The 27,484-nt window shown below is 43.6% G+C and overlaps 1 protein-coding gene across 3 annotated transcripts; it reads left to right on the top strand.

Annotated features, from left to right (window-relative positions):
• On the top strand, positions 10,965 to 27,398 carry GBP1 (guanylate binding protein 1, interferon-inducible). Of its 3 annotated transcripts, XM_021088503.1 has the most exons (12): positions 10,965 to 10,993; positions 11,667 to 11,828; positions 13,951 to 14,150; positions 16,853 to 16,980; positions 18,663 to 18,772; positions 19,628 to 19,821; positions 20,432 to 20,674; positions 21,780 to 22,060; positions 22,943 to 23,155; positions 23,902 to 24,004; positions 24,236 to 24,429; positions 26,247 to 27,398. In XM_021088503.1, exons 2-12 carry the CDS (start codon positions 11,824 to 11,826, stop codon positions 26,361 to 26,363), a joined length of 1,788 nt encoding a protein of 595 aa, XP_020944162.1. In that variant the 5' UTR covers positions 10,965 to 10,993; positions 11,667 to 11,823; the 3' UTR covers positions 26,364 to 27,398.

Genomic DNA, 27,484 nt, shown 5'->3' on the forward strand with positions numbered 1-27,484 from the left:
GCACACTGAAGGTCACCTCATCCAGTCTCAGAAAATTAGGAAACAGGACCCTGTAAGGAGGAACAGGGCTTCGAGAATAAGGAGAATCAGATGAGGAAGCAAAAGCGTCTTCTGTGCACTGTGTGCAGAGGCTGAGAGTTAAATCCAGCTTGTAGAACCACAAGCAGTTCATTCGAGCAGAGCAGAGTCCAAAGCAGCAGACAGCATAAAGCATGCCCCCAGGATGGAGCTGATTCAGAAGAAGAGACTCCTTCCATTTCACCAACCTGACACATGTGGGGCTGGAATGTGGGCACCATCCCAGCCAGTCTCTCCCATGAGTTTATATCTGAAGAGACTGGGGAGCTGCATTTTAAAGCCTTGTTGAAAAACCACATGCTGATGAGCCACAGTAGAAGCAAAGCCCCACACATACTGAGCACAGAGGTAGCCTTAGGACAAAGGGACTCCTGGTCCCCAGTGACAGTGATGCCCTCTTTGGGGATCTTCGTCTCTGCAGGCGGTGAAGTAGGAACAGAGATGTTTTTCATGCACCTGGAAATTACTACCCAGCTGGTCCTCTGGCATGCTATCAATATGGAGTAAGAGATTTTTTTCCCCTGTCGGCTGGTCAAGGACCAAGCACTTCCAGTTTAGAAAGAACCACCTGATACACTCGGGGCCCGTTGGAACTGGGGATTTGGAGAATTCTTCCCTGCAGATGGGGAGAACTGGTGATCCCTGGAGGGGCAGCCTTTCGTCCACGTCCACGGGGAGGAGGCCTTCTGTTTCCAGGACTCTTTGCATCACTGCAGCTCCCATGCCTTTAAATCTTCTTTAATCCAACCTAGCGCTACCTTGTTGCAAATCAAATTTGCACGAATCCTGCAAAGACAAGAAGCATCGTTTTCTGCACAGGCCCAGAGTGAAGGAAGTGCTTCAGAGGAGGAAGGCGAGGCATGCAGCCCCAGTGAATAAGCTTAGGGTTGGTTTTCTCAGCACAGGTATGGAGTTTGGTGGATTAAGTTTCCTTCTAAATGTTCATGGAACAATTGATTAATGAAAAATATGGTCATAATTCCCTGTGATTTTATTGTTTCCATGGCAAAAATGAAAAGTGGGCCTGGAATAATGTAATAAGGTAATGCCAGAAAGACATGTTTCCTGTAAAAAATATCATGTGGAAGCGAGTGAAACCCAGGCCAGTAAAGCAAAACTTAGAAATCAGAGCTATGTATGTTTACCCAGTATCTACCTGTATCTCTATCTCTCTCCATATCTACACACACAGAAAACTCACAAGTGTAAGGTTAACCTAAATATAATTTAGAACTCACCACTTATCTCTCTCAGAGTATATCACACTTGACAAGGTCTTACGGAGTCAGTCTGTGGTACTTAGCATGTTTTCAATAAGTGTTTATTGATGGAATGAATAAATCAATGAGTAAACAAAAACAGACATTCTTTCTAGGGGCCATCAGTCATCCAATGTGCTAAATACAGCGAATGTAGTAAAATCATAACAAGAAAATGGTACTGAAATGTGTAAGCCTCCAAGGAGGAACAGTTAAGTCCTGAGAAAAGTAGAATGAAGAATTTGATAGTCTTCTAAAAGGATGTGTCATTTTGGAGGAAACATTTAGATGTAAATATCCTTTCTTAAAAGATGCAGCTGCCCAGGCACTAGCAAAACATGCTTTGTGCGGTACATTTTTTTTCATGAAGTCATTTTTCTTTCTTGAGATTCTGCATTTCTTTTTGGCACTGCTCTGATGGGCTGTTTTTGGCAGTACAGAACAGGAGGTGGACATAATAAGGAACATATACGCGTGTGAGCCTTAAGAAGTTACAGCATTCGGAGTTCCCGTCGTGGCTCAGCAGTTAGCGAACCCTACTAGCATCCATGAGGATGCGGGTGCAATCCCTGGCCTTGCTCAGCGGGTTTAGGAGCCGGCCATGAGCTGTGGTGTAGGTCACAGGCACAGCTCAGATCCCGCATTACTGTGGCTCTGGTGTCGGCCACCGGCTACAGTTTTGATTGGACCCCTAGCCTGGGAGCCTCCATATGCCACAAGTTTGGTCCTAAAAAACCAAAAAGACAAAAAAAAAAGGAAGTTATAGCACTTATTGTAAGCTAGAAAATTATTTTCATGGTATTAGCTAGTATAACATCATTTGTACCAACACTGGTTCTCAAATTTGGGGATTGTTAATTTTTTGACAGACAGCTGGTGTAACATTATTTCTGAGCAGGTCTGTGAGCAGGCATTTCTGGAAGAGATTAACATTTGATTCAACAGCCTGAGGGAAGAAAGTCCCCATCACCATGCTGTGTCCTAGTGTCTCTCCACCTCGCCTCTGTTCCTTTACCTTCTTCACCGCTGTGTCCATAAGACAGAACACAGAGCCCTGGACTCAAATGTCCAATAAAGCATTTACTAAACTGTATTATTCTCCCCTGTGTTAAAGATTAGATACTAATCTTGCCCTAAAGTACAATTTATTTCTACCGATGGTTTTCCTGCAAAACATGAGTTAATTTTTACTGAGACATGCAATCCAAGAGCATAGAAAGGGAATGAGCAAACACACAGCAGCAGGAGTGACTTCCAGGAATCAGCCAGAGCCCAAGGACGCCAGTGTAACCGATCACGGAAGAAGAGCTTGAAGGATCTGTTGGGAGCTGAGTCATGGGCATAATTCCACAGGCAGAGTCTTAAGAGTTGTCATTAGGCAAGTTCAGAGCTTTGCTTGAGGACCATCTTTCCCGTGGCAGGAGGAGAGAAAGAATAAAGTGGATTCTGAAAATAGAGATCAAGTAGGAGGCTGCTGCTGTTGTTTAGAAGACAGGACAAAGTTCCAACACTCAAGGCCTATGTGAAAGCATTTTCCACAGGGTCACTCAGGGGTTCAGTTTCCTTCCATTTCAGTGTTCTGCACCCATTAAGACACTCTGCTGATCTGCAAGCTCAGAACTGACTACTGACAAACCTGTGATCCAAATAAATACAGAAAAAGAAACTAGTAAATTATAAGCTCAGCATTCTATGGCTCAATTTCACAGGGACACACGTTTGCTTCTGTATATATTCCATGTTCAAGCTTAATCATGTGTCCTCACTTACTTATAAAGCAGCTGGAAAAAAATATAATCTCTGGCTGGTTTTCCATTAGCTCATTTGTACAATAAACTCATACAATATTTAGAACTGAAAGTTATGCAACAGTAACACAGAATTATTTTTACATCCCCAAATTAAATTCATGGCTTCAAGTATTGGACTCAGTTAAGCTAAGCATAGTGGCCTAGGACTACTTAAGCTACAGAAATTAATTTAGGAGGAGGGTTGGGCATATGATACAAATCTGAATAAAGAGAATCCTTCCACAGCCAACTTAACTAAAGTTTCTTTCTGTGTCTTTTCTTTTTCTTCAATAAGACTATCAGCTGACTTTTCAGCAGAAACTCTATAAACCAGTAAGGAGTAGCATAAGGTATTTAAAGTGATGAAAGGGAAACACCCACAACCAGGACTATTCTACCTGGCAAGGCTTTCATGCAGGTTTGCTGGAAAGATGAAAAACTGTACAGAGAAGCAAAAGCTAAAAGACTTTGGCCCCACCAAACCAGCTTTACAAGAAATGTTAAAGGAATTTGTCGAAGCAAAAAAGGAAAGGTTACAAGTAGAAACATAAAAATTACAAAAAGAAAAAGTTCATTGGTAAAAGAAAATATATAGTAAAGGTAGTAAGTCAGCCATGTATAAATCTAGTAGGAAGTTTAAAAGCAAAAGTAAAGTCATCTATACCCAAATAAGTAGTTAAGGCATACACAGAACAAAATTATATAAAATAGGATGTGAAAAACAAGAAACACAATGGGGGGGATAGAAATGCAAAGTTTTTAAAATGGGTATGAACTTAAGAGACCAGCAACCTAAAATAATCACATATATATAGCTACATATAACCCTCAGAATTACCACAAACCAAAAATTTTTAATAGATACACACAGAGAAAAAGAAAGGCATTCATATGTAACACTAAAGATAGGCATCAAGTCACAAAGGAAAAGAATAAAAGAAAAAGAGAGGAACAAAAAATAACCGCAAAAACAATGTAAAAACAATTAACAAAATGTCAATAAGTACAATAAGTATCTATCAATAACCACTTAAAATATAAAGAGGCTAAATACTCAAATCAAAAGACAAAGTGTGGCTAAGTAGATAAAAAAACAAGACCTATATATAACCTGTGTAAAACAGACTCACTTCAGATCCAATGACAGACACAGATTGAGAGTGAAGGAATGAATAAGGCATTCCATGAAAATGAAAAGAATTCTCTCATGGCATAGCAGGATAAGGATCCAGTGTTGTCACTGCAGTGGCCTGAGTCAATGCTGTGACACAGGTTTGATCCTTGGCGTGGGAACTTCCACATGCATGGGCATGGCCAAAAAAGACAAAAAGTAAATGAGAATAAAGCCAGAGTAGCAATATTTATATCACACACACACACAAATACTTTAAAGCAAAGACTGTAACAAGAAACAAAGAAGGACATCATATAATGATCAAGGGGTCAATCCAAGGAGATATAACAATTATAAATACATATCCATAAATACCTAAAGCAAATATTGACAGATATAAAGGGAGAAAGCAACAGTATCACAATAACAGTAGGAGGCTTTAACAAATGGATAGATCATTCAGACAGAAAACCAGTAAGAAAAAAGTAGCCTTAAATGACATACTACACTAGATGAATTTATATGTAAAAATTCCTTCTAATAGCAGCAGAGTAAGAGTTCCTGTTCTGGCTCAGTGGTAACGAACCTGACTAGTATCCATGAAGAAGTGAGTTAGATCTCTGGCCCCACTCTGTGGTTAAGGATCTGACATGGCCATGAGCTGTATATCACAGATGTGGCTCGGGTCTGGCATTGCTGTGGCTGTGGCATAGGCTAACAGCTGCAGCTCCTATTTGACCCCTAGCCTGGGATGTGGTCCTAAAAAAACCAAAAAATTAAAAAAAAAAAAAAAGCAGCAGAGTACATATTCTTTTCAAATGTACATGCAACATTATCTAGGATGGATCACATGCTAGACCACAAAACAAGTCTTGGTAAACTTAAGAAAACTGAAATCATATCAAGCATGTTTTCTGACTACAACACTATGAGACCAGAAAACAACTAGAGGGGAGAAAACTGCAAAACACAAACACATGGAGGCTAAACAATATGTTACTGAACAACCAGTGGCTCACTGAAGAAATCAAAATGCACCTGAGGCAAGTGAAAATGAAAACACAATGGTCCAAAATCTATGGGACACAGCAAAAGCAGTTCTAAGAGGGAAGTTTATTGCTATATAAGCCTATCTTAGAATACAAGAAAAATTTCAAATTACAACATTACCTCACTCATAAAAGAACTAGCAAAAGAAAAATAAAACCCAAAGTTAGCAGAAGTCATAAAGTTTAAAGTAGAAATAAATGAAATAGAACTAAAACTAATAATTCTAAAATTTGAGTGGAAACACAAAAGACCCTGATTAGGCAAAACAATCTTGAGAAAGAAGAAAGCTAAATGTATCATGCCACCTGGTTTCAAACCATACTATAAAGCTACAGTCATCAAAAAAATGTGTTAATGACCCCAAAACAGACACATAGACCAATGGAACATAATGGAAGACCCAGAAATGAACCCAGACTTACATGGGCAATTAATCTACAACAAAGGAGGCATGACAATACAGTGGAGTAAAGACAGCCTCTTCAATAAATGGTGTGGGGAAAACTGGACAGTTACATGCAAAAGAATCAAGTTGGACTTCTCTCACACCATGCACAAAAATAAAGTCAAAATGAGTTAAAGCCTTAAATATAAAGCCTGAAACCACAGCACTTCTAGAAGAAAATATGGGTAGTAAACTATTGGACATCAGTCTATACACACATATGTACATATACATATATATATATATATATATATATATATATATATATATATATAGCATATCTCCTCAAACAAGGGAAATAAAAGCAAAAGCAAACAAATTTGACTACATCAAATAAAAAGCTCTTACACAGGAGTTCCCATCTGTGGCGCGGTGGAAACGAATCTGACTAGGAACCATGAGGTTACAGGTTCAATCCCTGGCCTCGCTCAGTGGGTTAAGGATCCGGCGTTGCTGTGGGCTGTGGTGTGGGTCGCAGATGCAGCTTGGATCTGCATTGCTGTGGCTCTGGCGTAGGTCAGCAGCAACAGCTCCGGTTAGATCCCTAGCCTGGGAATCTCCATAGGCCATGGGTGCGGCCCTAAAAGGACAAAAGACAAAAATAAAATAAAAAATAAAATAAAATTTAAAAAGCTCTTACACAGCAACAGAAACTATCCACAAAATAAAAAGCCACCTACTGAATAAAAGAAGATATTTGCAAATGGCATATCTGTTAAGGGGTTAATATTCAAAATATACAAAGAACTCATACAACTCAACATCTGAAAAAAAAAAAAAAACTGATTTACAAATGGGCAGACGATCTGGATATTTTTCCAAAGAAGACATTAACAGATGCCCAACAGACACATGAAGAAGCACTCAACACCACTCATCATAAGGGAAATGCAAATCAAAAAAACAATGAGCTATCACCTCATATCTGCCAGAACGATCATAATTAAAAGGCCAACACATAACAAATGACGGCAATGATGTGGAGCAAAGGGAACTCCCACGCACTGTTGGTAGGAAAATAAAGAAATAAAGAACAATTAACATCAATCTCCCTCAAACTCTCCCAAAAAATAAAAGAGGAGGGATCACTCCCAATTTCATTCCCTGAGGCCAGCATTGCCTGATACCAAACTCGGTGATACTACAGTATCATTTGGTCAGTGACACTACAAAAAAGAAAACTACAGACCAGCATCCTTGATGAATCTTGATGCAAAAATCTTCTACAAAATACTATGAAATAAAATTCAATAGTACATTAAAAGGGTTATATACCGGAGTTCCCGTGGTGGTGCAGTGGTTGACGAATCCGACTAGGAACCATGAGGTTGCGGGTTCGATCCCTGCCCTTGCTCAGTGGGTTAACGATCCGGCGTTGCCGTGAGCTGTGGTGTAGGTTGCAGACGCGGCTCGGATCCCGCGTTGCTGTGGCTCTGGCGTAGGCCAGTGGCTACAGCTCCGATTAGACCCCTAGCCTGGGAACCTCCATATGCCGCGAGAGCAGCCGAAGAAATGGCAAAAAAAAAAAAAAAGGGTTATATACCATGACCATGTGTGAACCATACCTGGAATTAAGGGTTGTTCAACAGAGGAAAATCAATGTGATGTGCATATAACGGAATAAAGGACAGGAGCCACACGATTATCTCAACTGATGCAGAAAAGCATTTGACTAAATTCAATACACTTTCATGATTAAAAAATAAAATAAAATAGGAGTAACAGGAAATTACCTCCACATAATGAGGCCTATGTTGTTGCACAACACTGTAAATAAACTGTATTTAATAAAAATTAAAAAATTTTTAAAAGCCTCTATATGTGAAACTCACATAAAACATCAGACTCAAAGATACAAGACTGAAAGCTTTCCTGTAATATCCAGGAGGAGGAGGTCAAAAAGGCCCACATTTGCCACTTCTCCTCAACGTAGTACTGGAAGTACCAGCCAAAGCAATTAGATAATGAATAAATAAACAAATAAATACCACTTGTTTCATAAAGGAATAAGTAAAATTAGTTTTGCTTACAAATGACACAATCTTATATGTAGGAAACATTCTGAGATCAAGCTAACACACTTTCCCTATTCATTTTACTTTCTATTTTTACATTAAAGACTTCACTCCTCAAAAAAAAAAAAAAATATATATATATATCTGGAGTTCCCATCACGGCACAGCAGAAACAAATCCGACTAGGAACCATCCTCAGGGTTCGATCCCTGCCCTTGCTCAGTGGGTTAAGGATCTGGCGTTGCTGTGAGCTGTGGTGTAGGTCCCAGACACGGCTCGGATCCCCTGTTGCTGTGGCTGTGGTGTAGGCCGGCGGCAGCTGCAGCTCCGATTAGACCCCTAACCCAGGAACCTCCATGTGCCACGGGTGTGGCCCTAAAAAGACAAAAGAAAAAAAAATTTTAAATAGAGTTACCATATGATCTGGAATCTACTTCCAGATACAGATCTAGAAGGCCTGAAAACAGGATCTCAGAGAGCAGTATTTACATCGAGCATTTTTCAGAACAGCCAAGAGGTGGGGTAACCCACAAGTCTGTATCAACAGATGAATGGACAAAGAAAGTATCTGTACATACAATGAAACGGTTGCCTTAAAAAAGGAAAATCCTGTCACGTGCTACAACGAGGGCTCATCACGAAGATATTAGTTTAAATAAAATAACTCAGTTACGAAAAGGGTGATTCTTTCTGATTCCATTTATATGAGGTACATAAGGTCAAACTCTTAGAGAAAACAGAAGGGTGGTCGTGCAGCCCTCAGGTGGTGGTGTCAGGGAGCCTTGTTTGAAGGGTACAGAGTTGCAGTTTGCGGGATGAAAAGGCGCTAGAGGTCTCTTCCACGGCGATGGGAGTGCAATTCACATTTAAGTCCACTTAATCGGTACACTTAGGATGGTAACATTTACACTATTTGTTAACGACAGTTAAAAAGGAAAAATAGTAATGCAACAACATACACAACGATTTCAAGAGAAATACAGAAAACGACACCATAATACTGAAAGACTAAAAACAGGCTTTTAAATAAATAAAGCAACAATCCATACTCCAAAATGAAAGCGATTAACTCAAAATAGTATCTTCATGGCAGTTTGTATTTGCTTGTTAAATCCAATAGAATCCCATTTCTGAAGGAATTTCACAAAGCAATCTGAATTTTCACTAAGAACTGGCTGGGGCAAGGAGTCAAAACAGGCACTGGAGAAAGAATTCATCACATTATTAAAATGAAACCTAAATGACAGTCACGTAAAGGGAGGTACGGAGTTTACTAGGGTAGATCTCTGGACAGGACAGAAGAGATGGTTGAGAAATAAGTTTAAATATGAGTAAGAACTGTCCGGCTATTTTGTAAAAATACTAAAATTCACTTCGTTTCCTCCGAGATCAAAATAAATTCCTCACGGGTCCAAGTTTCGAATGTTCCGATTTGAGATGCTGAGACGAGCTACTAGGACAGTCGGTGCTCCCCCTCCCTCTCTCCCCCTCCCTCTCTCTCTCCACTCCTTTGCTTTTGTTATTGGAGTAGAAGTCAATTCAGTCACCAGGGATTTGTTATATCTAAGGCAATGACCACATCTAATTGATCTCTGAACGGCCCTCAGCACCTATAGCACAGGTGTGCACAGCACACAGGCTTTCTGTACACGCGCGTGTGTTGCAGGTGGTTTTTCTAATCGCTGCTCTTGGCCCCACTGACTAGACTTAGGCTCCCCTTTGAAGAAAGGAGGCCCCAGCGCTGAGTACCCTGGACCAGGCTGCATGGAATTCTTCATGCGGAAAGCAGCTTCATACAAAAACATTCCACACCTGAAATTCAGAGTTCGTTTTGGGGGACCTAAAATTCTGGACAACGTGTGGAACCACGAAGTACATATACATATGTGGAGTTTTAACGTCCTAACAGTGACATGCAAATTAACTTGATCTGTGACTGTCTTTTAGAATAACTGAAGTATTCTAAAGACTGCAACTCCAAGTATACTGGAAAGTGAGGAATTACAACTTCCTTGTACCCTGCATTTAGAGGAAAAAGGTCTCCAGCACTAGTCAGTCTAACATTAAAAAAAAAAAAAAAGGGCCAACAAAGTGCACATGACCCTCCATCCTCATCAGGAGGAGCCAGTTTCCTAACATCTAGAGACTTCTGAGAAACTGGCCTTTGCTTTCATTTTCAACCCAACTGTGTTCAGTAAGAGTTGCCAGCTGTCCTTAACTGACACAAGAAAACTGTTTCTCTGAGAAAAGGGGAAGGAGAGCCAGAGACCCTGAATTTAGAAAATGACTATAATGTTGAGTTCCCATCATGGAGCAGCGGAGACAAATCTGACTAGCATCCACGAAGACATGGGTTTGATCCCTGGCCTCGCGCAGTGGGTTAAGGATCTGGCATTGCTGTGGCTGTGATGTACGTGGGCGGCTACAGCTCTCATTTGACCCCTAGCCTGGGGATTTCCATTTGCTGCAGGTATGGCCCTAAAAAGCAAAAAAAAAAGCTGCATAAAACCACTAAGTTAGAAAGAATCTGGGTGTGTTCCAGCAGCTGAAAGACCCAGATAAATCATAGTTTTCAAAGGTCATTAAAGTCACTCTCTGAGAAACATTTTAAAAGATAACAACATCGGGAGTTCCCTTGGTGGCTCAGCAGGTTATAAACCCGACTAATATCCATGATTATGAGGGTTTGCTCCCTGGCCTCACTCAGCGGGCTGAAGGATCTGGCCTTACCATGAGCTGTGGTGTAGGTCGCAGGGCTCTGATCCCTTGTTGCTGTGGCTGTGGTGTAGGCCGGCAGCTACAGCTCCAATTCAACTCTTAGCCTGGGAACTTCCATATGCTGCAGGTGCAGCCTTAAAAAGGAAAAAAAAAAAAGAAATTTTTTTAAGATAAAAAGATAATGGTGAAGAGGGAGCAAACACAGAGTATTTAGTCCTATTTGTTAAATCTCAGACACTGACCTCCAGGTTAGAGAAACACCTGCGCACGCCGGGATCTGGAGAGAACCTTGTAACCATCTCCCTTTCTCCTCACTCCCCTCTTCCTCGTCCAGGGCGAGAAAAAGCAGTGAGCTTAAGGGTAAACAGAGAATCAAATCTGTATCCACCTCTGACGAGCTTGGTTGACAGGAACGGGCATCATCACCCACCCTCCTCATCATCACCCACCCTCCACTGTAAGATGGAGACAGTCCCTCTTCTTTTGCCTGGTTCCGGTCAGGACTGAATTGAACATTAACACAGGTAACTCTTAGAAAACAATCAAGACATAAAGCTGTGACTTCCCCTGCTCTTTGGCAGACACAGAAAGGCAGTACAGTGAAGTGGTTTGACAGAAGGGTGTGAGATCAAGGATGATTTGGTTCAGATTATTTACAGGGCTGCGATGTGGGACAAGAGGGTACATTTTCTGTGCCTTAGTTTCTACAAAACGATGGGGAAATGTTTGTTCTAAGTTATTGAACGCATGTAGAGCGGTCAGCACAGAGCCTGGAACCTGAGCACAGGACATGCAGCCCCTTCCTGCGTGTGGGAATTAAGTTCCAGGGACTGTGTGTTCATGAAAGCGCCAGATCTGTCCTCTTCTTCACTGACCCCACACATAAAGGAGGAGCCTGGTTCACTGTGAGGCCGTTTTTAAGGAAATTAAACTTAAAGATGAGGAGGCTTCCTCATTCTAAATAGTTTTTCAAACAGACCCCAATCCTGAGATATAGTCCATTATATTTAAACATCTAGTAGACATGTTTTAAAACAGCAAATGATCTCTAAGATCTCTTCCCCCCCCCCAAAAAAGAACGTGAAGATCATGCCAAATCCATTTACCTTCCTCCCAGGATGGCTTTTAGAAATTCCTTTTATGGTTGTTGAGTCATTGCTTTGTATTCATTGCTTTCAGTTTCATATTTATTCTAAGTCTATTACAGAGGTTGCTTTGCTTCTGACTCGGCTCTAGAGGGAATCAGTAAAGCTCCTCGACACTGGCTGTGTGGACTAACAGTCAAACCCTCCCGTGAAACAGAGAAGTTACAGAGAAGTCCACTCGTCTCACTGAGAAGAGGAAAGAACTCTCAATGAGGTAAGAACTCTCCTTTTCCTCAAAGCAGCTTTCTCTCCAGGGCTGCAGGAGCCCTGCTCTGGGAAATGGAGCCCCAGTTCAGGCTGGTGCAGGAGTGGGAAGGGATTTATAAGGGTCAATTCGTTTTCTAAAAACTGAGCAGCATCAAGACGGGCGGCAGCTGAGCCTGCTGTGAGCCCAGGGGTCAGATGAAAGCCTGCTGTTCCCAGCCGGCAGCCCATCCGCGGGCGTTTACTGTGCTTGTGTGCGAGGGGAGTAAATCAGAGCTGCAAGTGCCCTAGGACTGTCTTCCTCTTTGCTGATGCTCTGTCTGTGTTGACTGCACGGGTAATTAAATTACCATTGTCTTTGATGGAACCTGCACAAGAGTGATCTGACTGTAGCTAAAAAACTGAAACTGCTACAAATATGTTATGTTCACTAGAAGGAAAGAACAGAAAGCAGATACAGTGCAAACAGCTACCTGACACTGTTAAAGACAAAGGAAAACACTGAAACCCAGGAGCTCCTGTCCTGGCTCAGCAGTTAACCAACCCAACTGGGATCCATGAGGATGAGGGTTTGATCCCTGGCCTCACTCAGTGGGTCAAGGATCCAGTGTGGCTGTGAGCTGTGGTGTGGGTTGCAGGTATGGCTTGGATCCTACATGGCTGTGGCTGTGGCTGTAGCTCTGATTCGACCCCTAGCCTGGGAACTTTCACATGCTGCAGTGTGACCCTAAAAAGCAAAAAAAAAAAAAAAAAGACGAGACAAAACCTGAAACCCAGAGTGAAAGACGTAGATTCACAACCACACTGCTCTTTGGTCATACATTTGCCTTTTGTTTCAAAACGGGCATCTTCTTTAGAAATAGTGCAGATTCACGCGATCAGCCTCCTGGACCAGCTCACTGCTCACCCTTAGGAGCCGAGTTCAGCCCCACCACCTTCCTACCAGGCGCCCCTGTGAAGAACCTTCTGCGCTGCTGCACTGCAGGCACCACCTCTTCACGCTGCCCTCTCTGTGCTCTCAGGGGGCTTGAGCTTGTTTCCTCAACGCTTCCCCTCGACTCCTTGGTTTGGCAGCGGCTTCATTCATCACCGGCTCGTCTGGCGGCTCTCTCTTCTTCTCACCTCCCCTCCTCTTCCCTCCTCGCCCCCTCCCGATCCCTTTTCCTCCTCTTCCTGCTGCTTCTCTACAAAATGGGGAAAAGAACCAAATGGAAAACTCGAAAGTATCTGGCCAGAAATACGGATGTTTCCTTTCAACAACTTTCTTCTTCAACTCTCCTTATCTGCCTCCTGAGTTTTTAAACTGTCATTGTCTTCGTTCCCTGACACACGCATATACAGGCACCTGCATGGTTTTCAGCGACATGCAATCGTTGATATTGCGGAGTTTTCCGCCACTTAGTTGGAGGCAAACTGATTGGGAAGTTTAAGTTCAGGGCCCCTTGCGTATACAAGCCCACACCAAGGCTTGGGAAGGGTCCCGTCACACATTTTTATAAAATCTGCAAAAGTAAGTTATACTGGTTTCACTTCCAGAATAGTCGCGTGTGGACGACCCGTGTGGCTCACAACAATATAGTTGCGTAAGAAGTTCTGTGGATCCTCATTCGAACCAAAATAAGGATAACTAGTGGGGGAAAAAATGACTAAATCTCTGGAAACTGTTCACAGACAAGCATCAAATGATGACCTGTCCGTGAACATCCTGGCCAACAGGACGGATCACTAAATAAATAAAGAGACAGCGAATTTCTCACACGGAGCCAGGATGCACCATAAGTCTCTCTGCGTCCTATTCTATTTTACATTTAACGTCCAGTGTAAAATTTTTAATGAGAATCCAAAAGGGAAGGTTTTCATGGCAAACTAAATGAAAGATCTTGTTCACGAGGGTGACGGAAGGCTCCCAAGTCACTGCCCTATCAGTTCTTCTTCCTGGGCTCCTTGGATAACACTTCGGTAACTTGCTAAAATGAGTCAGATTTCCTTCGTACCTCTCCCTGTTGACACACAACTTCTGGCCATTGGGGGAGGGGGAGATTTATGAGTCCACCTTCCGGATGCCATATAACTGGTGACAGTGTTCCACTTTAGACAGGAGGTTCTAATGCAGCCCGTCTCCTCCCTTGCAGACCCGGGGACATGGCCTCAAAGGTGCACATGCCCGAACCACAGTGCCTCATTGAGAACATCAATGGGCGACTGGCGGTGAACCCGAAAGCGCTGAAGCTCCTGTCTGCCATCAAGCAGCCCCTGGTGGTGGTGGCTATCGTGGGCCTGTACCGCACAGGCAAATCCTACCTGATGAACAAGCTGGCTGGGAAGAACAAGGGTGAGTGGCCCCAGCAAACCGGGCTGAGCCCCTGCTGTGCACCCGCACTCCCAGCAGGCAGGACCGTGAGGCCGGGAGAGGATGTCAGAGGCGAGGAGACACGTTAAAGTTAACTTTCAATCCACAGCCCCACTCTCATCGTCACTCTGACCTCAAAGACTCAGCTCAGCACTCTTCATATTGTGTCTCAGTTTCCCCTTCCTCAAGCATAAACTGTCCTTTCTTAGGAAGATTCACGCAGAGATAAAAATAACCAATGTATATAATAAGAAAGACACTTCCTAAAACATTCATGTCCTAAGTGCGTTTCCACTGATTTAAAAAATGTCTAAAGTTGTATTAGCTATTCTCATGTTTTTATTTATCTTTTCTTGCTTTCTAACTGTTGTAAATACACATAACATATACCTTCAGCACCACCGCCCATTTCGAGAAGTTCTCCCAGCGGAAACTCTGTACCCCGTTAAGCAAGAACCCCCGCCCCTGACAACCACCACTCTACATTCCGCCTCTAAATCTGACTGCTCCAGGAGTCTCACACAAGAGGCCTCATACATTAATTGGCCTTTTGCGAGGGCTTGTTTCACGTAGCATAAGGTCTTCAGGGTTCACTGTTACAGCATGGGTCAAAATCTCTTCCTTTTTCAGGCTGAGTGACTGTCTGTGTATACCATTGTATTTATCCAGTCACCTGCTGATGGACATTTGGGTTGGTTCCAACTTTGGGCTCTCATGAATAATGTCGCTAAAAACACGTGCGTACAAATATCTGTTCAAGTGCCCATGGTCACTTCTTCTGGGTATGTACCAAGAAGTGGCCTTGGTGGATCATATGACAATTCTATTTTATTTTTTCTTTTATTTTTATTTTTTGTCTTTTTAGGGCCACACCCGCAGCATATGGAGGTTACCAGGCTAAGGGTCAAATTGGAGCTATAGCTGCCGGTCTACACCACAGCCACAGCAATGTGGAATCTGACCCACATCTGCAACCCACACCACAGTTCACGGCAATGCCAGATCTTTAACCCACTGAGCAAGGCCAGGGATCGAACCTGCATCCTCATGGATGCCAGTCAGATTCATTTCCACTGAGCATAATGGGAACTCCTCTATGTTTAATTGTTTAAGAAATCACTGTATCACTTTCCACAGAAATGGTACTGTTTAACATTCCCGCCAGAAATACACACACACACACACACACACACACACACACACACAAAGTCCTAATTTCTCCACATCCTAGCCAACGCTTGTTATTTTCTGGTTCTTGTTTGTTTTTGTTTTTTGGTAGGGGCCAGCTTAATGGAGGTGAGGTAGTATCCCATTGTTGGTTTTTAAAAATAATGATTCCTTAATATTATCAAATATTCATTCAGTGCCAAATTTTCCAATTTTCTTATAAATACCAGTTAGTTTTCAGGATTCACATAAGATCTATCTACACATTTCGCTGCTCTTTTTTTTTTTTTGAAGTATAACTGATTTGTGATATTGTGTCAGATATACAGAAAAGCGATTTGGTTATTTTTTTTTTTTCAGATTATTTTCCATTATAGATTACTACAAGGCCCTGGACTCTATACTAGTGATGTTGAGTGTCTTTTCATGTGCTTATTGATCTCTAATATCATTTCTTTAGAGAAATGTCTATCCAAGTCCTTTGCTCATGTTTCAACTGGTTTGTTATTTAATTTGCTTTTTTGTGTTGCATTGTAGGACTTGTTTATATACGTGTATATCAATTCTTTCTTTTTTCTTTTTACGGCCACACTGTGGCATATGGTAGCTCCCCCACCGGGGGTCTAATCGGAGCTACAGCTGCCAGCCTACACCACACCCACAGCAGCGCAGGATCCGAGCTGCATCCGTGACCTATGCCCCAGCTCACTCCGGATCCTTAACCCACTGAGTGAGACCAGGGATTGAACCCGCATCCTCATGTACACTCCTCAAGTTCTTAACCCACTGAGCCGCAACAGAAAACTCCACAGTTCTTTATCAGATTCATGACTAGCAAGAATTTTCTTCCGTTCTGTGTTGTGTATTTAATTCTGTTGCCGGTGTCCTCTGATAAAGAAAATTTTAATTTTGATCAAGCCCAACTTAACTACTTTTAGTGCTGTTGTTTAGGCTTTTAGCATCATATCCAAGAACTCATTGCCAAATCTGGTATCGTATTTAATTCTGTTGCTGGTGTCCTTCGATAAAGAAAATTTTAATTTTGATGAAGTCCAACTTAACTATTTTTAGTGCTGTTGTTTAGTGGCGTTTTAGCGTCATATCCAAGACATTGACAAATCCAGTATCATGAAGTGTTTCTCCCACCTTTTCTTCTAGGAGTTTTATATTTTAGCTCTTACACGTAGGTCTTTGATGCATTTTGGTTAATTTTTGTAGAAGGAAAGACTCCGTGGTCTTTCACCATAGAGCATAATGGTGGCTGCGGAGTTTTTATATGACTTTTATTATACTGACTCGGGTTCTTTCCATTTCTAGTTTGCTGATTGTTTTCATCATGAAAAGTATCGAATCTTTTCATGTATTTTAATATTCTCTTTCTCTGGCTCTAATACTGCTTGTGGTTTCAGTTCTCTCTACAAAACTTGATATGCTACATTTTATCTCAGTTACCAGAACCACCTGATATAAAAACTTCAATCCCTCTTGTCCCCACGCCACCCCCCCACCTCCCGCAGGCTTCTCTCTGGGCTCCACGGTGCAGTCTCACACAAAGGGCATCTGGATGTGGTGTGTGCCTCACCCCAAGAAGCGAGAACACACCCTGGTTCTGCTCGACACCGAGGGCCTGGGGGATGTTGAGAAGGTAAGGACCAAGGGTTCACTTTTGGAATGAGCCCCTCTCCTCTGCATCTTCTACGCACTATGTAGTTTTTCTTTTTTCTTTCTTTGTCTTTTGTCTTTTGAGGCCCGCGCTCACAGCATATGGAGGTTCCCAGGCTAGAGGCTGAATCACAGCTACAGCTGCTGACCTACACCACAGCTCACGGCAACGCCAGATCCTTAACCCGCTGAGTGAGGCCAGGGATCGAACCCGCAGTCTGGTGGTTCCTGGTTGGATTCGTTTCCGCTGAGCCACAATGGGAACTCCTAATTTTTCTTTAGCTAAGAGCTTGTACTCACCATGTTTTGTCACCTCTGTGACTCACTGTCTGATTGACTTCACTTAGCATGGTAATTTCTAGGTCCATTCATGTCACTGCAAATGCCATTATTTCTTTCCTTTTAATGGCTGAGTAATATTCCATTATGAATATGTACCACATCTTCTTTATCCACTCCTCTGTCGATGGGCATTTAGGTTGCTTCCATGTCTTGGCTATTGAAAATAGTGCTGCAATGAACATTGGAGTACACGTGTCTTTTTGACTCATGGTTTTCTCTGGACAGATGCCCAGGAGTGGGATTACTGGGTCATATGGTAGTTCTATTTTAGTTTTTTGAGGAATCTCCATACTGTTTTCTACTGTGGTTGCACCAACTTACATTCCCACCAACAGTGTAAGAGGATTCCCTTTGTTCCACATCCTCTCCAGCACGTATTGTTTGCAGACTTTTTGACGATGGCTATTCTAGCTGGTATAAGGTGGTACCTCATAGAAGTTTTGATTTGCATTTCTCTAATAATTAGTGATACTGAACATCTTTTCATGTGTTTTTGGGCCATCTGTACATCTTCTTCGGAAAATTGTCTGTTTAGATCTTCAGCTATTTTTGATAGGGTTGTGTGGTTTTTTTGGTATTGAGCTGCAGGTGGTGTTTATATATTTTTGAGATTAATCCCTTGTCAGTCACTTCATTTGTAAATATTTTCTCCCCATCTGTGGGTTGTCTTTTGTTTAGGGTCTCTTTTGCAGTGCAAAAACTTTTAAGTTTAACTAGGTCCCATTTGTTTGTTTTTGCTTTTGTTGTCATTACTCTAGGAGGTGGATCTGAAAAGATATTGCTGTGATTTATGTCAGAGAGTGTTCACCCTGTGTGTTCCTCTAAGAGTTTTACATAGTATCCGGTCTCATATTTAGAGCAGAGGCCTACATTTGCCTCTTTGTATTATTTTAAATATTTAATAAGTAATGGAAAGTGTTAGGAGTCTAACAACTGCTCAATGAAATAGATACAGGTGTTACTAGCTTTGTATTAAGGCAAGTTTCTGCAAAATGAAGAGAAAATTTTAATTTCAATTATACTTATGGCCTTAGATTGCCCACCAAATATGACTCTTTGTTTTGCACTATCTACCCACAATCATAAGAAGGACTTGTGAGAACCAGGGCAAACCAAAAATACGAATCAGAAAACTACACAGAGTCCAGTCTACTAACAATCATTTTTGCTTGGATTTGGTTTCCTCTTGCAAGCGAAAATGACCTTCTGTCATAGTCTAAAACAAAAACTCTAATGAAACGGGCACGCTTTTAACGACGGCTGATCTGGAAACTGCGCTGAGAATGAAACATCATCCTGGCCCAAATGTGTTCTGATCTGCAGGGTGACAACCAGAACGACTCCTGGATCTTCGCCCTGGCAATTCTCCTGAGCAGCACCTTCGTCTACAACAGCATGGGGACCATTAACCAGCAGGCCATGGACCAGCTACAGCATCCCTTCCGGGGTCCAAAACAACCCCAAAGTCAGGGGGACCCTGTATTAAAGACACAGCTGTCTAACTGTGAATCCTAATGAGTCAAAACAAAAAAGAAAAACAAACAACCAAGACAGGAGTTCCCTGGTAGCCTAGTGGTTAAGGATTCACTGTTGTCACCACTGTGGCTCAGGTTTGATCCCTGGCCTGGGAACTTCTGCATGCCACAGACACGGCCAAAAAAAAATAATATTCAAGGGCAGAGGAAAAATTCTAAGTACCAATAGAAGAACTGATACTTGGGGTTTAAAACAAAGGCGAGGGAGTGCCCATCATGGCTCAGTGGTTAACGAATACAACTAGGAACCATGAGGTTTTGGGTTTGATCCCTGGCCTTGCTCAGTGGGTTGAGGATCTGGTGTTGCTGTGAGCTGTGGTGTAGGTTGCAGATGCGGCTTGGATCCTACGTTGCTGTGGCTGTGGTGTAGGCCAGAGCCTACAGCTCCAATTGGACCCCTAGCCTGGGAACCTCCATATGCCGTGGGAGCGGCCCCAGAAAAGACAAAAAAATAAAAAATAAAATAAAACAAAGGCAAAACAAAGGTTCCCAATATGTGGAACGAACACAGAATGGGGCACTGCTCTCCCTCTATGCTTTACTTTATGTCTGCACACAAAGCATCTGGAAGTTCCCAGGCCAGAGACTGAATCCAAGCTGCAGCTGCAGTAACACTGGATCCTTTAATCCATGGGATTGAACCTGCCAGGGATCAAACCTGTGTCTCCGGTCGGACTCTTAACCCACTGTGCCACAGCAGGAACGCCTGGGGTACCGTTCTTTTATGCCGGTTTTCCTTAATTTGCTGCTCAGCTACGTGACCGAGCTGACAGAGAGAATCAGGGCAAAGTCGGAACCTGATGAAGGGATTGAGGACTCGGCTGACTTTGTGAGCTTCTTTCCAGACTTTGTGTGGACGCTGCGGGACTTCTCCCTGGACTTGGAAACAGATGGAGAATCCATCACAGCAGACGAGTACCTGGAGAACTCACTCAAGCTTAAGAAGGGTAAAGGGGACTCAGAATTGCTAAATGGTGATGGCGAAACGCTGCAAAGTATTATTCTTTAGTTTTCTATCCACAGTTTTTCATATTTCTTTTATCTGTATTTTTCTCAGGTGGCTATTACTAAGAATTAATGCCTATTTACGATCTGAATTAATACATGGATTTTAAATTACTTTTTCCTGTTCTAAGAACAAATTTCGTTTTCATTCACCTTTCCTGGTGCTGTGATTAGACTGATACTATCTACCTTCTCAGGGCTTGCAATGCGGTAATTACCCTAAGAATAGGGAGTAGAATGGTCATTTATTTGAAGAAAATAAACAAAAGCATGAACGGTGCATTAGACTGGGGCTTGGCAAACCATGACTCGGGCAGATGATGGCTAATCCAGCTGGCCTGCTGTATTTACAAACAAGGTTGTACTGGAATCACGCTAAGCCCACTCATTCACAGACTGTCTATGGCCGCTTTCATGCTACGACAGCAGCGTGGAGAACCTGGGCAAAAAGACCACCTGGCCTGCAAAGCCTAAAATATTTACGGTTTGGCCCTTACAGAAGAAAGTTTGCAAACCCTTACATTAGGCAAATGCCTTTTTATCTTCCGCCAGGTACCAGTCAAAAAGATAAAAATTTTAACCTGCCTCGACTCTGTATCCGGAAGTTCTTCCCCAAGAAGAAATGCTTTATCTTTGATCGGCCCACTCAGAGGAAGAAGCTGGGCCAGCTTGAGGATCTGGGTGACGATGAGCTGGACTCAGAATTTGTGCAACAAGCTGCAGAGTTCTGTTCCTACATCTTCTTAAATTCCAAAACGAAAACTCTTTCAGGAGGCATCAAGGTCACTGGGCCCCGTGAGTGCTCTTTCCTGTCCTACCCTCGGTTAAGAGTAAAGGACAGTGCAGCCACGTCCACTTGGTTTCAGTTTTGAAAAATGCAGAGTTCCTATCGTGGTGCAGCAGAAATGACTCCGACTGGGAATCATGAGGTTTCAGGTTCGAACCCTGGCATCGCTCAGGGGGTTAAGGATCCACCGTTGCCGTGAGCTGTGGTGTAGGTCGCAGACACGGCGCAGATCCCACCTTGCTGCGGCTGTGGTGTAGGCTGGCGGCTACAGCTCTTTAGACCCCTAGCCTGGGAACCTCTGTATGCCACAGGTGTGGCCCTAAAAAGACAAAAAGAAAAAGAAAAATACAAATCTACTGCTATTATCACGTTAAATGCTAGATGACACCAACATTTCTAAGAGGTTGTGTTAGTCAAATTTCTTAGATGAGAAAAGATAGGAAAGGACAAAGAAAAAACCTCCAAGAACTTAAAATTATCCTAGTAAACTGGACCTGCTCTGTCCAATATAGTGGCCATTAAATAAATAAGGCTCTCTAAATTTGAACGTGAACCCGTTCAAATGAAAGAAATTTAACATTCTGATCACACGGCCACATCTGAAGGGCTCACACCCACACGGGGCTAGTGGCCACCCTGGCGGACGGCACGAGTGACACTTCCGTCATCACAGAGAGTCCTCCTGGACCATGGCCCCAGGGGAAAAACGGAATGAAGGACTCCCTCTGAATTCTTCCACAAACATTAACCAGTGGTCCCCATGGGCTTCCAGGGTGGATGAGACAGACGTAAATGAGAGGGTGTGGTTTCTTGTCGTCATGGTACTTGGGAGTAAACAGGAAGCGCTCAGTAAACACAGGCCTCTGCTGCCTAGAACAAGGGTCTCGCCCTTTGATGTGCACACAAACCACCTGAGGATCTTGCCAAAGACGAGGGTCTAAGTCAGCTGAACCAAGGCAGAGGCCGAGTCTGCATTTTTCGCAAGGTTCCCAGTGATATCAAGGACACTGATGCTGTGAGGCACATGGCTGGCAACAGACATGACGGGAATTACACGGAGCAGAATGCTTCCTCACCTCGCTCCCGTCCCCTTCATTTGTTCTCTTTGCGCAGGTCTGGAGACCCTGGTGCTGACCTTTGTCAACACCATCAGCAGTGGGGACCTGCCCTGCATGGAGAATGCAGTCCTGGCCCTGGCTGAGATCGAGAACTCGGCCGCAGTGCAGAAGGCCATTGCCCACTATGAGCAGCAGATGGCCGAGAAGCTGCAGCTGCCCACGGAGACCCTGCAGGAGCTGCTGGACCTGCACAGGGACGTCGAGAAGGAGGCCATTGACATCTTCATGAAGAATTCCTTCAAAGATGAAGAGAACGTATTCCAAAAGGAATTAGCGGTAATTTTTACACGGATGAGGGTCTTAGAAAGCAGAGTACTATGAGAAAGGGAAACAGGTGCTTATTCTGAGAAAAGCAACTTTTGCTAGACTTTTACATGGTGGCAACCATTGTTATTACCACATGAAGAACCACTTTTAGGGAGTTCCCGTTGGGGCACAGTGGAAACGAATCCGACTAGTAACCATGAGGTTGCGGGTTCGATCCCTGGCCTTGCTCAGTGCATTAAAGACAGGGCATTGCCATGAGCTGTGGGGTAGGTCGCAGATGCTGCTCAGATCCAACGTTGCTGTGGCTGTGGTGTAGGCCAGCGGCTACTGCCCGATTCCACCCCTAGCCTGGGAACCTCCATATGCCGTGGGTGCGGCCCTAGAAAAGGCAAAGAAGAAGAAGACCGATTTTATTACGACAGACTGAAACCTTTTTCTCTCATAAATAAATAATCATCCCTATAATTTAATTGCGTGCATAGGAAGGAACAGAGCTTCTAATCAAATTACATGCTCATTGTTACTAGATTGATTTAATATTCTAGCCAAAAGCAAAGCAAATTGTAGACTTAATTATCATGAGCAGCTTATGGCTGAGCCATACTTATTTCATAGGCAAATAACTGGTGCAGTATGAAAAGCAGAACTGTATCTCCAAAGTGCAGCACACAGCTAGTGCTCGCTGCTCCGAACTCCGCCTCCATGGAGAAAGGGACATCAGCAGAAAAAGGCAGGATTGATGGGAAGGAGAAGGTCCTGCTGAGTGCCTCTAAGTTTTTCTAGGGCTCACAGACCTTTTTTTTTTTTTTCTTTGTGAAACCGTTGCAGACATTTTGAGATCAAGCTAACACACTTTCCCTATTCATTTTACTTTCTATTTTTACATTCAAGACCAAACTAGACAAAAAGCGAGACGAATTTTGTGACCAGAATGTTAAAGCATCATCAGAGCGTTGCTCGGCTTTAATTAAGGAAATTTTCAGTCCTCTAGAAGAAGGTGTGAAACAGGGGCTTTATTCTAAAAGTGGAGGGTATCGTCTCTACGTCGAGAAGAAAGAAGAGCTAAAGATCAAGTATCTTGAGACGCCCAGGAAGGGATTACAGGTAAGCGGGATGGATTCTGGAAAGCGGCAGACGTGCCCCCTTGGAACATCCACGTGAGCAAGTGTTTTGCACAGCGATGCACAATCGCAGGACTGACAGCACGCACGCCCTCATTCGACAAATGCACAGGGAGCCCGTCCTGCCAGGATACCCACACGCTCATTCGAGAGGGTGAATTCAATTGACAACTGAGTTGGACACTGGATTATCAGATTAACCCGCAGGTTTTCATTGTAACCCACGACGGGAGCTGGTCTTGCGGTTGCAAGGGGCTGAAACCTAATGATGGTTACTTAAGGTGGGAGTTTGCCGGTTTAGGCTTCCAGCGGCTTAAGGAGAGAGGGAGCGGAGATCTCAAACAGTGTCATCACACAGCTGCCTGTTGCTCCCCGAACCCCACAGTTCCCTCCCTCCCAGTCTCCCTCCACCCCCTTTCTCCCGATCCGCGTTCTGATCTGTAAGCGCGCCCTGAGCAGGACCACAGCACCCACAGCCCCAGAATCAGAGCCTCCGGGCTAAAAGGACAGGCACTCTCTATACCCCTATCAACCTCTTCCAAGGGATTCTGCTCAGGAGGGCACCATGCTCGCCAGCCTGGAGCATGTGCTCACCCCAGCGACAAGGAAGCTGGACTGCCAGGCACGGGGGGCCAAGAGGGGCAGTTCTGAGAGGGAAAGATGGGGAGCAAATAGAAACAAGTGCTTACAGCCATTTGCTGCGAATAATCCACTTTCTCTGGGTGGCAGGCGGAAGAGATCCTCCAGGAATACTTGAAGTCCAAGGAGTCTGTGGGCGAAGCAATTCTACAGACAGACCAGACTCTCTCGGAGAAAGAAAAGCAGATCGAAGGTGAGACAAGAGACCAGAGAGCTTCCAGAACTCTTACAAGTTTAAGTAACTCAGCGGGGTGGGCCTAGGACCGCTAACGGACAGGAGAGAAGATGCCTCGTACTTGCAGAAGGCATTTCTGAGCAGGGTGTGTGCGGTCAGCAGCGGCGGTGACACGTGAGTGTGTGTGGAAGACAGATGCAGCACGGTCACCCTCACGTGACTTTTTCTTGTGCCTTTCCCTCCTGACAGTGGAACGTGTGAGAGCTGAAGCTGCACAGGCTGCAGCCAAAATGCTGGAGGAGATGCAAATAAGGAACCAGCAGATTATGGAACAGAAAGAAAAGAGTTATCAGGAACACGTGAGACAGCTGGCTGAGAAGATGGAGAAGGACCGGGCCCAGATGCTGGAAGAGCAAGAGAGGACGATGGCTCTTAAGCTTCAGGTACTTCTCTGCATGGCCTGGGGGTGCTGTTACTCTGTTTGCTCTCCACTCTCCCTGAGCGCAGGCGTGGCACCGCAGTGAGAACACGAAGCCTCAAAGGTCCTTGCTTGCCCGCCTGTACATTTCAATCCCTCTCTGCCTGCCCGAAGGGGCCCCGCCAACATCTAGTTAGTCGAAGACTGTATCTGAAGTTAGGTCACACCCAGTCCTTTATCAGTCAACAGCAGCTATCATCTGCTAGACATTATAAAAAAGGTCTTTATGGGGAGTTCCCTGGTGGTCCAGTGGTGAGTTTGTGCTGCTTTCGCCACTGCAGCCTGGGTTCAATCCCTAGTCTGGGAAGTGAGATCCCACACCAAAAAGAAAAGAAAAAAGGTCTTATCCATATCTTTTGGGTAAAACTATACAAAGCAAGAACTGCTATGCCCCTACGACTTAAGAGATGAAGCCAAGCGAAACAGAGGTTCAGAAAAGATTTGGTAACTTTTATAGGGTCGCACTGCTCGGTAAGGGATCTGAGCTGTCTTTGCAACATGGGGGAATCCGCACTTTTTTATTTCTGGCATTCCCGGCATGACTTAGCTCTAGGACAGCCTTTTTTTTTTTTTTTTTTTAATATATTTTTTTTATTTTCCCACTGTACAGCAAGGGGGTCAAGTTATCCTTACATGTATACATTACATTTACATTTTTCCCCCACCCTTTCTTCTGTTGCAACATGAGTATCTAGACAAAGTTCTCAACGCTACTCAGCAGGATCTCCTTGCAAATCTATTCCAAGTTGTGTCTGATAAGCCCAAGCTCCCGATCCCTCCCACTCCCTCCCCCTCCCATCAGGCAGCCACAAGTCTCTTCTCCAAGTCCATGATTTTCTCTTCTGAGGAGATGTTCATTTGTGCTGGATATTAGATTCCAGTTATAAGTGATATCATATGGTATTTGTCTTTGTCTTTCTGGCTCATTTCACTCAGGATGAGAGTCTCTAGTTCCATCCATGTTGCTGCAAATGGCATTATGTCATTCTTTTTTATGGCTGAGTAGTATTCCATTGTGTATATATACCACATCTTCCGAATCCAATCATCTGTCGATGGACATTTGGGTTGTTTCCATGTCCTGGCTATTGCGAATATTGCTGCAATGAACATGCGGGTGCATGTGTCTCTTTTAAGTAGAGTTTTGTAGGACAGCCTTTTAAGCAGGACCCCTGCCTTCTCACCCCCATGTGTCAGTCTGGCACTTCTACCTGTTTTCGGCACCCTGCTCCTTGTATGAGCTTAGTTAGGCATTATATCCCCAAACAACAGAAACCACTGTATGGTCACTCTGGGACCCTGATTCCCTCGCCTATATTTTGCTACCTCGGTCACCAAGTTGTGGAAGCTTAGATCAAATCCCCTGACGGAAGATGCAGTGCATCAGATTTCGAAAATTCTTCATTTATGCTTCTGTGTTACCTGTGTACATGCGTATGTGTATAAAAAGGGTCTAAATGCATAGATAAGACTTGAAGCCAAACAGAGCAGTAAGACTGCCCACGAAGTTTATGTACAACTAATGAGAGAAAGAGTTGAGACTGCTCTTTTCGGTTCCTCAACATATCGGGAGACAGAAGCCGAAAAGCTTTCTTCACTCAAGGAGACTGAGCAAGAGGCGTCACAGATTAGAAGGGCCGAGACAAAGTATGATGAAAACTAATGGTGGAGAAAATTTCAAGAAGAAATTATTTTTTTAAATCAATGAACGGGGAAACTAAATACAAGTTAGAGATTTACTTAATGCTACACGTGGTTCATTCTCCATTTGTACCTTTTTAGGAACAAGCCCGACTAATTCAGGAAGGATTCCAGGAAGAGAACAGACGACTTCATAATGAAATACAAAATCTCCAGAAGAAGATGAAAAAATCAAAGAAAGAATGTTTCCTGAGCTAAAGAACTGGAGAAGAGCGCTTTCCCGGTCCCGCTTAGCCATGGTCTTGCTCAAGTAGTTTAGAATTAAGGAAAATGTTGCCAAACCTGATGATAATTACATTTCACATTGGTATTACACAAAGAACTCGCACATCACGCAGCAGGGTACCTGAAATCATCTCGACCTTCCTCACCACACCAAAGGGGGGACAGGATACGCATTTCACCTCTGCACCCGCCCAGATGGCACCACGGTCTGGTTCCAATCAGGAGCTTCCTCTTCCAGATGACCGCCAGCTAGACCAGAAGACCCTGAGCACCGTCTCGGGACTGAGTCCGGCACGAGTTTGGTCAGGCCCACAACACATGCGAACATCGGGGACAACCCTTCTAGCTTCTCAGTGGAGGCAGCATCGTCTTCCACTGTTTCAAAACTGCCCAGTCTGTCAGCAGTGATGGGATCCCGGGGCACTGGGAATGCGCGATGCTTACTGGTGAATTCGAAGCCAGAGCCAAGGCTCTTCTGGAGAGACCTAGAATCTCCACAGAATTTCCACAGGAAGATGGAAAAACCATTAGCATGACTGGCAGCTGGGTGATAAATAAATGGGCTAGAGAAGCGAACTGTCCTTTCCTGCTCGATTCGCGCAGATTCTAACTTTACTAGGTGGGACTCTCTGGAATTTTAGGTTACAGTGGACTACACAGTGACCTGAAAACAGTTTCCCATGGCGTTTGCGGCAATTTACAGTCTGCAAAGAAGAATGTGAAATGACAACAGAAACTGTGTTCGAAAACTGAGCTAACTTAAGCGGCTAGACGGTTTAACCCTAGAGTTTAAGCTATCTTTTCCAAATTCTTCGCCATCATACATAAAAACTTATTTTTGCCCTAGAGAATATGAATTGCTTTTGACATTTTTGCCCAGTTAAATAATGCTCTTGCTATTACTTAGTATATAGACTTTATTGCAGTTGTCAAAAGCCCTAGGTAAATGGGAAGACGATTAAGAGTATTTTCGAGCTGGAAATAAACTGTGCTTCACTGAGCTTTACATTTCTGATAGCTTTCTGTTCAAGTTTTTCACCAAAAAATAAGGTTTTAGATGATCCAGCCATGGTTGGCTAACTTTTCTGTGAAGA

This window comes from Sus scrofa, chromosome 4, assembly GCF_000003025.6.
Source record: "Sus scrofa isolate TJ Tabasco breed Duroc chromosome 4, Sscrofa11.1, whole genome shotgun sequence".
NCBI lineage: Eukaryota > Metazoa > Chordata > Mammalia > Artiodactyla > Suidae > Sus > Sus scrofa.